Here is a 16,478-nt window from a genome sequence, read left to right on the forward strand (position 1 = left end):
GAGCGAGCACGAGTAGGGGAGAGGCAGAGAGAGAGCAAGAAAAAGAGAATTCCAAGCAGGCTCCGGGTTGTCAGTGCAGAGCCTGACGTGGAGCTCAAACCCATGAACCATAAGATCATGACCTGAGCCAAAATCAAGAGTTGGACACTTAACCTACCAAGCCACCCAGGCGCCCCCACAAGGGTTTCCTTTAATGAAAATTCAAAGTCCCTTCTCAAGTAAAAACATCCTGTGAGTAGAAGCTAAAAGCAGGAAAAAGTTTTATAAGACTTTAAAATCAATTTAGTAAATAACGATATCGATATTAATTGAACACCTGTTAAGAGTGCTATGGCTATAAAGGTGGCTAAGACACAGCTCATGCCTTAAGGGGGAGACGGGCACAGGCAACTGCGATACAGACTGCAATGTAACAAGGGCTTGAGTTGTACAAACACAGAGGGAGCAATTAATTGTGTTCTCTTTTGGGAAGGGGGGGATGGGGGGAGGAAGTGTCAAGGAAGGACTTCAGAGACACTAACATATAAGACAGGTCTTGACAATGGAGTTTACCAGGAGCAGATGGTGAAGGTGTGCTGTGCTATGGGGGCAGTGTGAGCACGCCTGCAGAAGCAGGAAGGTGTGAGGCGTGTTCTCTCTTTAAGGAAGAACTCTGAGGTCCATGACAGACTGCGGCAAAAGATGAGGTTGAGGTCATGTCAAAAGTTATTTTTATATTGTGCTTTAATATTGTAAGTTTTGGGTGTTTGTCCCAACTTCTGTATAATGATTTATTAGATACTGTCAATTATTCAGCTTTAAAGCAGAAACTTATTTCACTTTTAATCATATGGATCAGACTGATGGATGAGTATCTGGAGATTGCAGGGCAAGCTGTTAAAAAAAAAAAAAACAACCATTATCAGTTGCCGCTACTTATCACTGCAAACCAAAACCATCACAACACTGTGCAACCAAACAAAATTTGGGTGCTGAGGATGACAGGAGACTGAGGCCACCACCCTTAGCCCCTATTTTCAAATGTTGTGTTCATGAAAACAAGTGTCTCTGTCTTCCTGATAATAAGCAAAGATTGTAAATAAGCTTATAAACTACATTTATATTTTTAAAAATACCCTTTATCATTTGTAAGTCTGATGATTCCACCCAGGATTTCATTTGAAAACAATCCCACTCACTGGTCCCCAGAAGTGCGAAAGCTACTAAAGGGCCTGGGAGAAAGCTGTTCTTTCCAAGGTTTCTGTGTTCCCACATCACTATGTGGATCTACATTTTTTCACAGAAACAAGGTTATACTCATGATTGGCTTAGCTTTTAAAATCCAGAATGTAGTTTATTTTTTTAAGTTTATTTATTTAATTTGGGAGAGAAAGAAACAGAGCACATGAGCAGGGTAGGGGCAGACAGAAGAGAGAGAGAATCCCAAGCAGGCTCTGTACTACCAGCACAGAGCCATGATCTGAGCCTAACTGAGCCATCAAGGCACCACTAAAATCCAGAATGTAATTTAAACACACACACGCACACACACACACAATTTTTTTTCTTTTTGCTTCTTTTCCTTCCCACAACCCCTAATCTCCAGTCTCTTATTCTTAACTGCAAACATACAGGGGTTAAATAGGTTTTTGAGGACTAACATAATCACAGGTATCATTTTTATTTCTGGAAAAATTATAGTCCAAATGCCAAGCAAATGACTTCAGAAGAAACTTCAGGAAGAATTTCGTTAATGCATTATAGACTACCAACCTATAATTGCCCACAATCTCAAGGTAATATTAATATTCTAAAGGCAAAACAAGTTATTATATGAAAACTATACTATAAACAATAGCTGCATTTATCCAAGCACAACCTCCCATGTGCGTCCCTAACTAAATTATGTGTACAACCTGGGATGTTAAAATACAATTATTATTTTGAGCAGTGTTGCTGTTAGTTAATGATTTGACAGAAAACATGTGTCTTTAAACATGTTTTTAGAGGCATGGTACATTCTCAATTGCAATTTTATATGTCCAGGGATTATCTCCGAAGAAACCATACACTGAATTATATGATGGACATCAACTTAAAAACACACGGAGTTCACTCAACAGAAACCTGAACTATTGATGACCATCCCAATTTGCTAACTATTGATAGCCATCATGGGGTATGCCAAAAACAAGAATGGCCTTCAGTTAATTCCTATTTAGCATCTCTGTGATTATCACCTTCCATAGATACAGAAGACATACCTGGAGGTGGGGGAGGAGGAGAGGTAACTTGCTAAAACAACTCAACTGCAAAATGTGAAGGATAAAGATTATACCCAGTAAAATTTCTGCTGACATGGATATTTACTATTCCATTATAGCTATAGTGACATTATGGAATGTAACAATTACGAGACGTCCTAAGTGGGGGGAAAAAACCCAGGGAGACCAAGACCCACAAACAAGAGAAAATGAGCCTATTTTCTTGGTAGTTGCTATAGCAAAACCTGTAGCATATTAAACATTCTCTTTTTCTTAAATCTACTCTCTAGAAACCGCATCATACAAAAGGGGAATTTTATGGCATGAGGTACAAATAGATGTATCATTAATAAGAACAGATCAGCTTTTTGAAGAACATGGCCAGAAGCCTAGCACTGGGATCTTTTAAAGATCTGGCCTTGGGGCGCCTGGGTGGCGCAGTCGGTTAAGCGTCCGACTTCAGCCAGGTCACGATCTCGCGGTCCGTGAGTTCGAGCCCCGCGTCGGGCTCTGGGCTGATGGCTCGGAGCCTGGAGCCTGTTTCTGATTCTGTGTCTCCCTCTCTCTCTGCCCCTCCCCCGTTCATGCTCTGTCTCTCTCTGTCCCAAAAATAAATAAAAAACGTTGAAAAAAAAAAAAAAAAGATCTGGCCTTAATGCACTCTCTGGAGCAAGGATCCAATTTTCTTTGCATCACCAAGTTCCGAGAGTGTATTTTTCATTTGTCTTGTCATCAGTTAGGAAAGGTGAACATGTGTATACATTTTGGTTTTCAATTCTCCTATTAAATCAGCTTCTCAGTACTTCAGTCTCCAAATGCTCCAAAAGAGGTATGGATTGACATTTCTGCCAAAGGACAATTTTTTGCTCTGTAGTTTTTCCCAGAGTTAATGGAAAAAGTTCTACCACTAATCTTTTCAATTCACCTCTAGGGAATTATAAACCAGCAGCAAAAACTCTAAAGGTTGTGCCAAAATGTAATATTTTTAAATTACACAAGTCAAAAAAGCTGAAAATTTTCACAAAATGGGTTTTGCTTTTCTTAAAGGAGAGAGAGACACACACGCTTGGGAGGCCAGATTTAGATTCACATTGTAATAAAACCTCTAAAGGTAAGTAACCTAGGCTCTGCCAACTCTAACCCCACTAGATCTGTACAGAAATTGATCCTGTATAGGGCTGAGTGTCTACTATATGCCCAGAATTTTACCTACGTTATTCATCACCCCTTATTACAAACCCCATGGGTTATTACAGGATATACATTTCCTACATCAGCAAAGAGCAGCCCAATGCCACATAGTAAGGACTGTCAGGGTTCAAACTGCACCCATGTTATAGGAACAAAAGTACCAATTCCAAAAGATTTATGTACAAATTCGTTTCACTGAAGTAGTTTTGTTTTGGTTTTTACACTACTCAAAAAAAAAAAAAAACAAACAAAAAAAAACAATAAATAATCTGAAACAAAACTGAGTGCCTGTCTGTAGGGGATGGGCTCCATGAATTCTGATGGGTCAATGGCATAGAATAATATTAAAAGAATGAGTTGGAATTACAGGTGTTGACCAAGGAGGATATATCCATAATAAATTAAAGTCAAAGAAAATACATATGGCACAATCTCATGTGGTTTTGTGTGTGTGTGTGTGTGTGTGTGTGTGTGTGTGTGTGTGTGTGTGAAAAATAAAACGAACATCTATGTTTATTGTTTCTATGGGTAGACATAAATGTGGAAGGATTACTATCAAACTACAATGTCACAGGATTTACTTTTAAGGGGTTAACCTGGAAGAAAAATGAAGAAAAAAATTACATTGCCTTGTTATAAAAAAAAAGTACTACCTTGATAATTTTTAAAAATCCAATAGCATTTATTAATTTCATATTCTTTTCACACTAAGCCTCTAGGATGGATATCAAGAGGCAAAGGTTGATTACAAAATGCAATGGGAAGGAAAAAGAGTTCTTATTTATTTAATAATAATACTAGGATCTTATGGCAACATAGGAGCTAATTTTATATGTCTTGGGTCCATGCAATCACCGTTAGACATCAATCAAAAACCACATACCCAGACAGACCGTATCTGAATAAACCACATAAAATTTGCCTTTAACACACTATTTGCAACATGCAGAATCTGGTATCATGTGAATTCTTAGTATACCATTCAAAGAGATCACGCCTAGGAATATTTTTAAAAGTTCACCATTATACCATTTCAGTTAAAAGATGATCCCATAACTTGGTCTGCAGGGACAGTGCTAAATAAGGAACTGGCATACTGGCTCTTGGTATTCCTTTATCTGAAAAGGTTCTTTCTCTGCTAAAATGCCCTAGGATTTCCCCACACAGCATCCTATGAACCAAATGTTTCTTGAACTCTCTCTTCCCTTTGTTTCTTTTCAATCAAAACTGCTCTTTCCTGTGGCCAGTCTCTTAAAGCCCTGAACTTTGCAAAGAGACAGTTAATGAATTAATATGTGCTTATTTTTGAATGGATATTAATAATGTTAAAATAATAGTAACCAATAGTATATAATAACTTGTGATTATAAGAAGCACACACAGCACACATATGCACCAAACATTACCCTTGTATATTTGATAGAAGATGTGTAAGAATAATGACCAACTCAGAAGGCATAATCCCATGGTGAGAATTAGGGGCACGAGGTATAGGAGATATTATATATATATATTTTGGGGGCACCTGGGTAGCTCAGTTGGTTGAGTGTCTGGACTCTTGATTTCGGCTCAGTCATGATCTTACGGTTCATGGGATCGAGTGCCAAATCAGGCTCTCTGACAGCATGGAGCCTGCTTGGGATATTCATTCTCTCTCTCTCTCTCTCTCTCTCTCTATCTCTATCTCTATCTCTATATCTCTATGTCTCTCTCTGCCCACCCCCTGCAACCCCTGCTCGTGCTCTTTCAATCTCCTTCTCAAAATAAATAACTACACTTTAAAAAATATTTTCAAGTAGGTAGGATTCTTGGCTGAATCCTCACATCTTCCTCACTCTGCTTTTTACAACATGGTGTGTAAAGTCTGACTCTAATTTCCTTTATAGCTTCATATTCCATCACATCTCCCTCCACATTCATCACAACCATTTCCAGCATCCGATTCCCTCTTCGTGGAAAGCTATTCCCCCTCTTCCTACCTTTTGAATATCTCAAAGTGGAAAGACCCAGCCTACACCAGTCACCTCTTCCTGCAACCCAGATTCCCTTCCTTACTCCTATAGCATTTTTCCTGTACCTTTCTATCAGCATTTACCCCACTTTAGTCACTTGTGTATTAATCTGCCTCCCCCATGTATTCTACAAGTGTTTTGAAGTCAAGGATCATAACCTCTTCATATCTACATGTCCCGTTTATAAAAACCACCAGGAGTGTATGAGATATGAGATACTCAACAGTTTTTCTTGAACAAATGTTATAGTTTCTGTATGAGGTTTTGACATCTCTGTAGCAGAGCTAATGATCTCAACAAGTGCAAGACCCCTGAGGACAGGGACTCAAAGTTACGTTTCTGCATTTCCGGTGCCAACAGCGTTTGGAGGAGCATCAAAGACCTTTGATGGATGGATCTGCTGACTTTAATGATGATTTAAATTCTCTAAAGCAAAAATGTCATATTAATAATCTTTCAAAATAAATAGACGTCCCTGAGCTCTTCACTGGGGAAAGAATCCCAATAAATGAGGATGGCAGAATCCACCAATTGAAAGGACCTCCAGGACAGGGGCATCAATGAAATTGGTCTGCCAGCGAAATCCACTATCTCAACTTCAAAGACCTCAAAAATACGCCCAAACCAACACTCAACTAACCAAACCAAAACCACATATTATTTAAGTAGTGACAAAACACTTGATTCCTGCTTCCCCTCAACTAACGAAGGATGTCTGAAAGATGGATTCTACACCCGACGATGTCATTTTCTTCTTTACATTAGCATCTTTTGTATCAGAGAAACACTATCGTGAAAAGAGCCAGTTAATTGTGAGTAGCACCAAATGAGCTGTGATGGAGGTGTTATGAATGTGTAGCAGTGAAGGCTGGTGCAGAAAACAGCAGCATCTGGGCGTGCAGCTTGCAAAGTAATGAGACTGTGATGATGCGCTGGCACCGGGCTTTGAGCGCTTCATCTTGCTCAAGAGCTCTGCTGGGGAAACAAAGGTGAGAGGCATTGACCTCCTTCCCACAGCTTGCACGAGCACACAAAATAGGAAAGGATCAAGGATCGAGGCCCTTCTCTCTTCTGCTCCTTGCCAACACACCCCTTTTTCAGAACTGATGGTTCCTAGTTGGGGGCCCAGCATAAAGCAGGCTGAGCAAGCTTCTGCCATATGAAGTGTCATGTCTGAACATGTCTACAGTAATTGGCAATTCATTTTTCATCCTGAAGGCAGAAACAGGTGTATGCTACCTTCAAAATCCCAATCATAAACCACGCTGAATGTGCCTCTCACACAGGCAGCTTTGTTGAGTTCTCTTCCAGTGGCAGGCTGGTGGACTTCAGAGTCTCCAGGGATGTGGATGTCTCACAAACAGGTACGTGTGTAATCCCAGAAGCATAAGAGAACAAAACGAAGAGCAAATGGCAGCAAATTAAAAAAAATAAAATCCCACCACACAACAGCAGCCCTTAGTCTTTGTTGTGTTAATACTGTAATTGGCAAATAGCTGACTTCTTTATACTTAAGATCCCTACAAAGCATGTTTAACATACTGAAAACGGAGGTTTGAGCCCTCACAAAGGAGTACAAAGCCAGATGTATCACTTGCACAGTATTTCTTGCCAGCTTCATCCAGAAACAGTAGCTGAGGTGACTTTTGAGAGGAGCCAAGAGCAAAAACGCCCCTTAATGAGCGCATCTATCAATTTTCAAGGGACGCAGTTGATTACCAGCATTTAGACGTATAAGCTCACAAAAGGAACACGGCAATTTAACTGTTGGCCACCGAATGAGAAAGCACATAAAACAGCTTAAGGCAGCCATGTGAGCAAGTTGGGGATGCTTGGCGACACTTGAACATGGGAACATGTGTGCTTCCGTTTCAACATGTAGAAAAGGGCCAAGATGCAGGCTTTTACAAGTTCTGAAGCATTTTGCCAGGATGCAATACACAGTATGAACAACTTGCTGCCTCGGGTTATTATATTACCAAGTACCAGTGTTACTGTATAAATGTTTCATTTATAAATAGCGCCTTCAAAATCCCTTTATCAAAAATAACTTTCAAAATGTAACCAGGTCTATCTACAAACAAGACTCTTAGCTAATGAGGAAGAAAGTATAATAGGCAAATGTAATTTAATAACGGGGAGAAGACTAATTGATAAGAAAGTAAATAAAGAAAGCAAAGCACGGTTTACTCCTATTTCTACAGCATTGAAACATACTGAATGAACGGTCCTGACTGAGATAAGGGACTCTAATTCTAGTGAAAAAAATATGATTATGGACACAATTGGAAATCATAAGTTTCTTAAGGCTGACTAAATTCAAGAAACTAACTTATTTTACCTAGGGCAAATTACAGTTAGAAGTTGGGCACTCCTAATATTTGGGGCAATTTTTCCCCTCATTAAAATTAATTAACAATGACTTTAGGGTGCTTTAAGTATAATTACCATTACAAAAAAACTGCACTGATCTTAAGTGTTCATATTGTAGTAAAAATCATATGTATCTGTATAACCATTACCCAGAACAGAATACTCCCGGCGGTTTGGAAAGTTTGTGTCCCTTTCCAAGCAAATACACTTCTACCCCCATCAACCAGTGTGATTTCAGTCAATATAGACTAATTCTTCCTATTTTTGAATTTCATATATATGGAATCACACAAAAGGACACATCATTGTTCCTGGCTCCTGGCTTCTGTTTTGCCTAACATGTTTCTCAGATTCACCCATGTTATTCCATGTATCAACAGTTTGCCTTTCTGTTTTTGTTATTTTTTTTTTTTTAACTGCTGATAGTATTCTATTCTACTGTATGAATATACCACAGTTTGTTTATCCATTCTCTCACAGAGGACCATTTCGGTTGTTACTAGTTTTTGACTACTATGAATAAGCCTGATACGAACATATGTGCACAAATCTTTTCGTGGATGTATATTTTCTTTCCTCCTGGGTAAATACCTAGGACTGGAATTGCAGGGTCATAGAGCAAGTGTATATTTAAATTTATAAGAAACTGCCAAACTTTTTCAAAAGTGGCTGCCATTTTATACCTCCACCAGCAAAGGATAAAAGTTTTGGTTTCTCCACATCCTTACAAACAATATTATCAGTCCTTTTGGTTTGCAGCATTCCAATGTTATAACTCACACGGTCCGATAACTAACGATGTTATTAGCACCTTTCACGTGCTAATGGCCATCCTTATACCTTCCTTTGAAGTGTCTGTTCAAATCTTTTGCCTATTAAATTTTTTTTTTTTTTCTTAATGGTGTCTTAAGATGAACAGAACTTTTAAATCATGATAAGGTCCAAATTATCAACTTTTGTATTTTGTATGCTTATGTCTTAAGAAAAATCAAAAGAGGCAGCAATGAGAATCCTTGATAGACTGAAACCATGAGACATCTCACTAAAAATTATCATTTCAAAAGACCTATAGAAATGTATGCCTAAGTAGAATTATCCTAGAAGTTCTGGTTTCGATTTTACTACCAGGGTTTGAACCCCAGGCATGGTGAAAGGGCAACCACAGACATCTATAATTATCTGGTTGAAGGAAGGGAGGCCTGACAGTATTTGGAACAGACTTCCCAAACTATGAGATGATAAAACATAATTGGATCTCACAATATGGCTGAACCTACACAACTTCTTAAAGATTGTCCCGAGAGCTATCATTTTTATGTGTAGATAACGGCTTTGATGTAATTTTTAACCATGCTCAAGACATAAGATGGTTAACTCTGCAACCTTGACAAAAGGAGAGAATTGAAAACCTACATCCTAGAACTTTCCCGGACATTTTAAAACATGGCAGGTCAGTAAGACAATAATTAACTCTAATTGGCCCTCCTACAAGCTTCTCTCCTTTCTACCTGGAGCTGAGTGGCACTCAAAAAGCAAAATAACTTTTTCTTACTTTGAAAACATCAAAGGAAAATCAAAAATTATTTTCTACTGGATCCTTTAAAACATAAAGGACCTCTAGTCAGAATCAACAAGAGGAACAAACTTCCAAGTCCCAGTTAGAAATATCTTTTGGGAGCTGTAAGCTGTATGGTTGTCTAATTACCCAAAAAAGCAAGGATCAAGGAACACATTCCAAAATACCATGCACTCTAGAACTCAAAATGTTCTCATTTAAATATTACAATACAAGGAAAGAAACAAGCTATCATTTTGGCAGAATCTTCATTTATCTGAGTGTGCAATTAATATTTCATATAACCATGTAGGGTATGCTAGATTCTAAATGGATTGTATTGATTAAGGAAGAAAGCTCAATGCTAATGTTCTTGTAGGGGAAAACAGAAACCGTTTGTTATCTCGCGTGGAACAAATCATGGATTCAGGAGCTTATGGCCACAAACCTAAGGGCTACAGCGAGACTGGTTAGGATCATTTACATTTAATGCACAAACAGGTTCCATTAAAGTAAAGAAGATGCTCAGAGCAACCCAAACCAACTATGATTGCCACAGCTGGGACCCAGAAGAGAGTTCCAGGTCATGGATAGGATGTGGCGAATGTGACTGGACCTTTGGTGGCTTCTGTCACCACTTGAGGCTCCTGTACATCCTACACTGACATGATGAGGAAGTTGCTGCAATGACCCTCTCGTGACCTTGTGACCAACTGCAGATGCTCAAGTGACGGCCGCAGTCTGGGTTCTTTTTTGTGAAACAGACAATCCTGTCCATGGTTTACATCCCTGCACCTGCCCTACGTCCCAATCGCCTTGGCCACTCTGCCCTGCCCCTTTCAAATACAGACACCCTGGACTGAGTGGAATGCTGTGAGGGACAGTTTAGGAAGCAGAGGGAAAAAATGCAGATTAAAAACCTAACCCCCAAGTAGTGTTAATGTTTCTTACCAGTTACTTCTGTTCCCTTAAAAAACAGTGCAGAGACTAACTACAGAGATCCAAACCAAGGAACAAAAGGAAACTAAATAACTTAGATCTGATTAGAAGGGCCTCAATCTTAAAGGAATTTTAAAAAGCATTAATCACCTAAGGTTTCTTTGCAAATCTAACCAATCCTAAATGCCTATGACATGAAATGTTTGTCAAAAACTGGTGTGTTCCCAAGCAGACCTCACTTTAATTGGAACTAATTTGTGGTTGGACACAGTTGGGATTTTGCGGAGTGGGGGGGGGGGGGGGGGGGGGGGGGGGTGGAAAGGGAGACAGACTCCTAGCCGGAGAGGTGGCAAACTACTTTGTACGTACCCCCTGATGAAGGACAGAAGGGGAGCCGCACCATCTAGAAGATAATTCAAATGGCAGCCAGTGTCTCAGAACTGAATACAACAACTACTTACAACCCTCTTTAGATGAGGCTCAATGACAACATTCTTTTCCTTCTTTTTTAACTTTTAAACCTTCTCAGCGTGGATGCCCTCGAGAGAGTGGTGGTTATAGTTTCCATTTTACAGATGCAAGAGACAAGACAAAGATGTAATAAATAACCTGCCTGAGGAACTGGTTGTTGGAAAAAACCAAGCCCATGTTTCAGCCAAATGTGTACTTGCCATTAGCTTCATATACAAAGTATATTCTTAAGCTCATAAACATTGTTTTTCAAATTCCGAATTGAAATCCTCTACCAGTAACACATCGACAAACTCTAGACAGTACGTGAAATACTGTGCAAGTTGACAAAAGTGAGCCGATGTTTTTTTAAAAAACAACAAATAACCCTAAACTTCTAAATAGGCTATTGTAACCAAGTTTATACACAAAGGGTACAGGTATATTTATTTTATCTAGAATTTTGCCTCTTCAATTACTAAGTCTCTTACTGAATAATCAAGATGTTACTTGGCTTCAAGGTCCTTAGGGAATAAAATGTCACCACTGCAGCTGCTATATTTCCTGCTCACAGCCTTTCAAATTAAAAAAAGGGAAAGGAGGGCCCAATACAAATGCAGAATTTAATTAGTTAGTAAAAGCCCAAATCCTTGCTCAAAGCCCTGTTCTTCCTGCAATATCGCATTCTTTTCTTCTTGTGTAAACTTTTCATTATGAAGGAGACATCTTTATAATACAATAACTCTAGTTATAATGTAACTTCTGGTAACATAACTCCTGCATTAGAAAAGACAGCATGTTCAAGTAATGTTGTTTTAATACAATTTGTGTTCAGCAGAAACCAAGTCAACTTGGTCATTTAGAATTTGATCAATGTGAATTAGTGTCTCACTGAGATAAACCATTTGATCATTTAGAAATTGATCAATGAGAATCAGAGATAAAACATTTATCATGTACATTTGGTCTATCAGAGCCATTCACGCAGCACTAAAGTACGTTATAAGTAGACATCAGTAAGTGTTAGAGACGATGTGCAGGGGACCTGTCAGCTGCAGATACAAATACATGTCCAACAGTATATAATTTTAAGCTTTTTGATAAGGCAAGTTATTCAATAAGGCAGCTGGAGTCACTGAAAAATTACTGGAGCTCAACTTTGGAGAAACCGCAAAGAGCAGCACAGCGAAAGTAAACAGCTCAAACTTTCTGAAATAAGTTTTAATTAAAAGCAAAAGGTAAGTAACATAAATTTACTTGGCTAAACTTCTAGACGAGTTTTGAGACTATTAATCAGAGCAAACTTTGTACCTGCGGTACAATTAGTTCTATTAATCTAGTATTTCCAAGTTGAAGTCAAGTTGACGTTCAGGCACACTGGCTTACGCATCTAACAGAATTATAAATTTGCCAGTCAAAACCTTATTTAATTATTTCACGGCCAATTAAGCAGGATCTTTAAACACTGTTGCTTAAAACTGTCCATGATCCCATGTGTAATTATAGAGAACACGAGAAACACCTGCTGATACCACTGGCCTGTCATCCTCAGCTTCTCTAATTCATTTGCAGTATAGCTATTAAAATCATACACCCAAAAGAGAAACAAAACAGTACTGCCAGTATAGAGGCGCAGAACTTGCCACCCCAAAATATGTCCCTCTGGCATAGGATTAGTTTTGGTTGATCATTCGGAAAAAACACACGCCAACGCACGAGAAGCTCTGGAAACCAAGGAGAAATTACCGTCTCGTAAGAGACGTACCCATGCATAAGGGAAACCTCCATGGGTGGGGGGAGGTCTCCCTTGCTGTACCAGGAAGAGGGGGGATGACTCAGTCTGCAGAAAGTCCTCTCTCAATGGAGAAGACAATGACTTAAGTCTGCATAACCACCTCACCCTTGTTGACTGTGCTCCTGTAACTGATTCTGTACCTCTAACATCTTTTGTCTTTAGCTGAAGACAGACGGTATTTAAGTTGATGCTTTGGGCCATTTTGGAGAGTTACTCAGTTTTTCCAGGTCTCTTTCACATATACATGTCGCTACTCTTTGAGTTGTGTTCTCCTGTTAATTGGTTTTACACAAATTTAATTATTCAACCAGCCAAAGAACCCAGAGGAAGGGAAAACTTTTCCATCCCTACATCAGTCAAAGTGAAACCTAATAAAAGCAAAACAGTTTAAAGTTAAAGGATTTTACATTGAAGAAAACTTTGAATATATGGTAATACTTACAAAATCCATTTTATCTCGAGGAGTTTTGCACAGCACTCCTCAGATACTCTAAAATCACCTCAACTTCTTCCACAGGGTGACTAATCTTTTAATACTTTGTAAGGATAGCCCAGGCTTCTTCCACGAGCCTAAATTTATAAGTCGGGCTTCAACAACTTCGTTCAAGGATAAAAGTGAAAACCCCTTCTGAAGTCAGGCACACAAAGGAGTATTAGTAGTGCTCACATCCAATCTCAGAATCACACTCCTTCATCTTTCAAAGAAACAGAAGCCACGCTGAAAAGTTACACCTCTAACAAAAGGATTCCAGAACTGTTTTCCACAGACCTACGTCACTTCCCACATACACATTTTCTCCTTTCTGGAAGGTAGAAATGGGCCACTTCATTATCTAAGACAGGATGGGAAAGAAACATCAGTCGTCTTTAAAATGCTTTTCATTTGGTTGATAGCGCACGTCTTCACGAGGTTTTCCACTGCCTTCAACATATTCCTATTTCTTTGATATGTGCTTTTACATTTGCTTGATATTAGCTTTTAGATTTAAAAAACAAACAAACAAACAAACAAACAAACAAACGCACGCGTGGAGCGCCTGGGTGGCTCAGTCGGTTAAGCATCTGACTCTTGATTTCAGCTCAGGTCATGATCTCCGTTTGTGGGATGGAGCCCCGCGTCCGGCTCTGCACCAACAGTGTGAAGCCTGCTTGAGGCTCTCTCTCCCTCTATCTATCTGTCCCTCCCCTGCTTGGGCATGCGCGCGCGCGCTCTCTCTCTCTCTCTCTCTCTCTCTCTCTCTCTCTCTCAAATAAAGAAACATTAAAAAAAAACCCTCATATGTACAAAATACACTGGTAACAATGGTTCAGCTTTGCAGGTGTGGCATTCAGGCCCTACTGAACCCCAAAGAGGTCTGACTGACAGGGATCGTGAAGCAGGGCCCCTGCAGCACTCTTCCCCTACTGCTCTGCCACACCCCTCAGGGCGCCCTAGGTCCCCAGGGCTTCACACTAGGTCACCGGGTCTCCCGCTGGGCTGGGGGCTTCCTGAGGATAAGAACCCTTTCTGTAACCTTTTTTGTTTAACATCATGTAGATTTTGTCTGGAAGCATACAGAAACTTCTCCTGTGGTGCACAGCTGCGTAACTTGAACTGGACATAATAATAAAATTATATCATCACAATATATTTAACAATGAAAACTAATAAAATCAAATACACACTGAGCATTTACCTTGTGCTAGACCAATGCAAAGCACCACCAGTGTAACATTACTTGATGTGTTAGTTTGTTTAATTAATGACCTATCAGGTGGAAAATAAGGATTAATATGGAACGTAATTCTCGGTATGCTGAGCTATGTGACACAGTACTAGGGTACTAGCAGCACGTAACTAAGAATTAGCACCATAAATGGCTCTATTTAACACATATTAACGAAGGGTGATAAAAGGTGACTGGAACTGCTAACAGTGACTTTTTAGTTGGACTGGGTGAGTAACGGTTACCTTTTGAATAAAAGCTAGATGTAAAAAAAAAAAGAAAAAAAAAACTGCTGGGTTTGCTAAGTGATTTGGGTTTTATAGATAAAATCTTAAAGCGATTGTGGTCGGGAAAAGTTCTTGCAGGAAAATAAACAGCCCACATTCTTAATCTCCAAATTGATTCTTGCTGAAAAAAATGGTAAACAGTATTTTTAATAACTTATTAGGGACATAATTATTCCATTACAGTAGAACTAATTTGGGGTTTTTCAAATGCTCTTTATTGTAAAGTTCTGTCTTCCTCCTGCTCTCTCTGGTGGACTCTGAGTTCCACACTGGCAAGGTCCTACCTGTCTCCTCAGAGCTATGTACTCAGAACTCGGAGGGCATGTCACACAGAAGCTCTCTGAATGAATGACGCGGCAATAAAATAGGAGGAAAAATCCCATTAAATCTAAAGTGTTTCAATGGGTTCCTGCCAAAACTATAAACTGAAAGACTGAAGGGTGAGTTAATATTTAAGCATCCTTAAAATAATTCCATTAGCTATCCTGGCGGGACGCATGGATGTGACTGGTGTTTATCACGTGCCACCTCAAATGCTCTTAGCTTTCTTTCTCTTTACAATGATTTTGTGTGGGGGCGCCCGGGTGGCTCAGTCGGTTGAGCAACTGACTTCGGCTCAGGTCATGATCTCACGGTTCGTGGGTTCGAGCCCTGCGTTGGGCTCTGTGCTGACAGCCCAGGGCCTGGAGCCTGCTTCGGATTCTGTGTCTCCCTCTATCTCTGTTCCTCCCCTGCTCCTTCTCTGTCTCTCAAAAATAAATAAACATTAAAACAAAACAAAACAACTTTATAATGATTTTGTGTGCCCCTCTATCAAGTGAGTAATAACACCCTTGAAATTGCACTTTAAAAAGCTTCCATCTCCTGTAACCAAGATGCACCCAAATGAACACTCCCGTCAAATAAAATTAACTAAATCCTCCCCAAAGTTCTTCAGAGCCTGTTGAGATCAACAATGCTGAAATCAACAATGTCATGCAATGAAAAGGATACAGTATACTGCCTTGCAAAAGACTGAAGCTGCCAGGATTACCTGAGATGCTCAGATCTCTAAGGAGAAACAAAGTTCCACTGAGTAACTTCTGTGCCTTCAAAGATGGTAAGCATCTCTTATAGCCAAGGCACTATCACTTCCTACGCATGAAGCTAACAAACTCACCACAAATCAAAATACAAACTTCCTAAGAAGCTCCATCTAGCAGGTAGTATTGGGGGGGGGGGGTACTAATATAATGGAAGCCACTCTCTGAGAAACTAGCTCTTAAAATTCCTTCACAGTATGTGAAAACCTGGGGTTTTGTTTGTACCAGAGTTGGCCAAACTGCCAAGTCCAAGGGCAGAGTCTCCAAGACTGTCCCCACTCTGGCATCATCTGCAAGTTCAAGGGGTTCCCAAAACTGCTCCAGCCTTAATAATTCACTAAAAATATTCACAGAACTCACAGAAAGCTATTAAACTCACAGTTACGGCTTATCATGGGAAATGACACAGAGAGTTAGCCAAAGGAAGAGATACATAGGATGGACTCTGGGAGAGTTCTAAATGCAAAGTTTCCACTCTCCTCAGGATGCTCTACTCCCCAGGCATCAACCTGTGACAATACGCACAGAGAATCAACCAGAGAAGCTCACCCAAATTTCAGTGTCCAGAGTTGCACTGGGGCCTCATCGCATAGGTTTGCTTGACTGATCGCTCATGTGGCTGAATTCAGTCTCCAGCACCACTTCCCCAGAGATTGGTTTGACAACACATGGCCCAAAGGGCCCATCGTGACTAATGAAACGCTTCCATCACTTGGGAAATTCCAAAGGATTCCAAATTCCCTCTCCCAGAAGATGAGTATATAGGCCAGACCTCTCTTTGGGAAAAGCCAAATTCTTTACCACGCCAAATGAGAGTAGAATTTAATAAAGAATAATATCTTATA

The 16,478-nt window shown here is 39.7% G+C and overlaps 1 protein-coding gene across 3 annotated transcripts in view; it reads right to left on the reverse strand.

The window, feature by feature from the left end:
• The window catches only part of CHCHD3 (coiled-coil-helix-coiled-coil-helix domain containing 3), a 287,147-nt gene that overhangs the window by 36,247 nt on the left and 234,422 nt on the right, over positions 1-16,478 (reverse strand). Inside the window, exon 7 of one of the 3 annotated variants that reach the window (XM_049643029.1) lies at positions 706-873. The exons of the other annotated variants lie outside the window; for them this stretch is intronic. Coding sequence (XP_049498986.1) covers positions 822-873 — 52 coding nt within the window. The 3' untranslated portion in view covers positions 706-821. Of the gene's footprint in view, positions 1-705; positions 874-16,478 lie in introns of those variants that run through there. 3 annotated transcript variants of the gene reach the window in all.

Source organism: Panthera uncia, chromosome A2 (assembly GCF_023721935.1).
Source record: "Panthera uncia isolate 11264 chromosome A2, Puncia_PCG_1.0, whole genome shotgun sequence".
Lineage (NCBI taxonomy): Eukaryota > Metazoa > Chordata > Mammalia > Carnivora > Felidae > Panthera > Panthera uncia.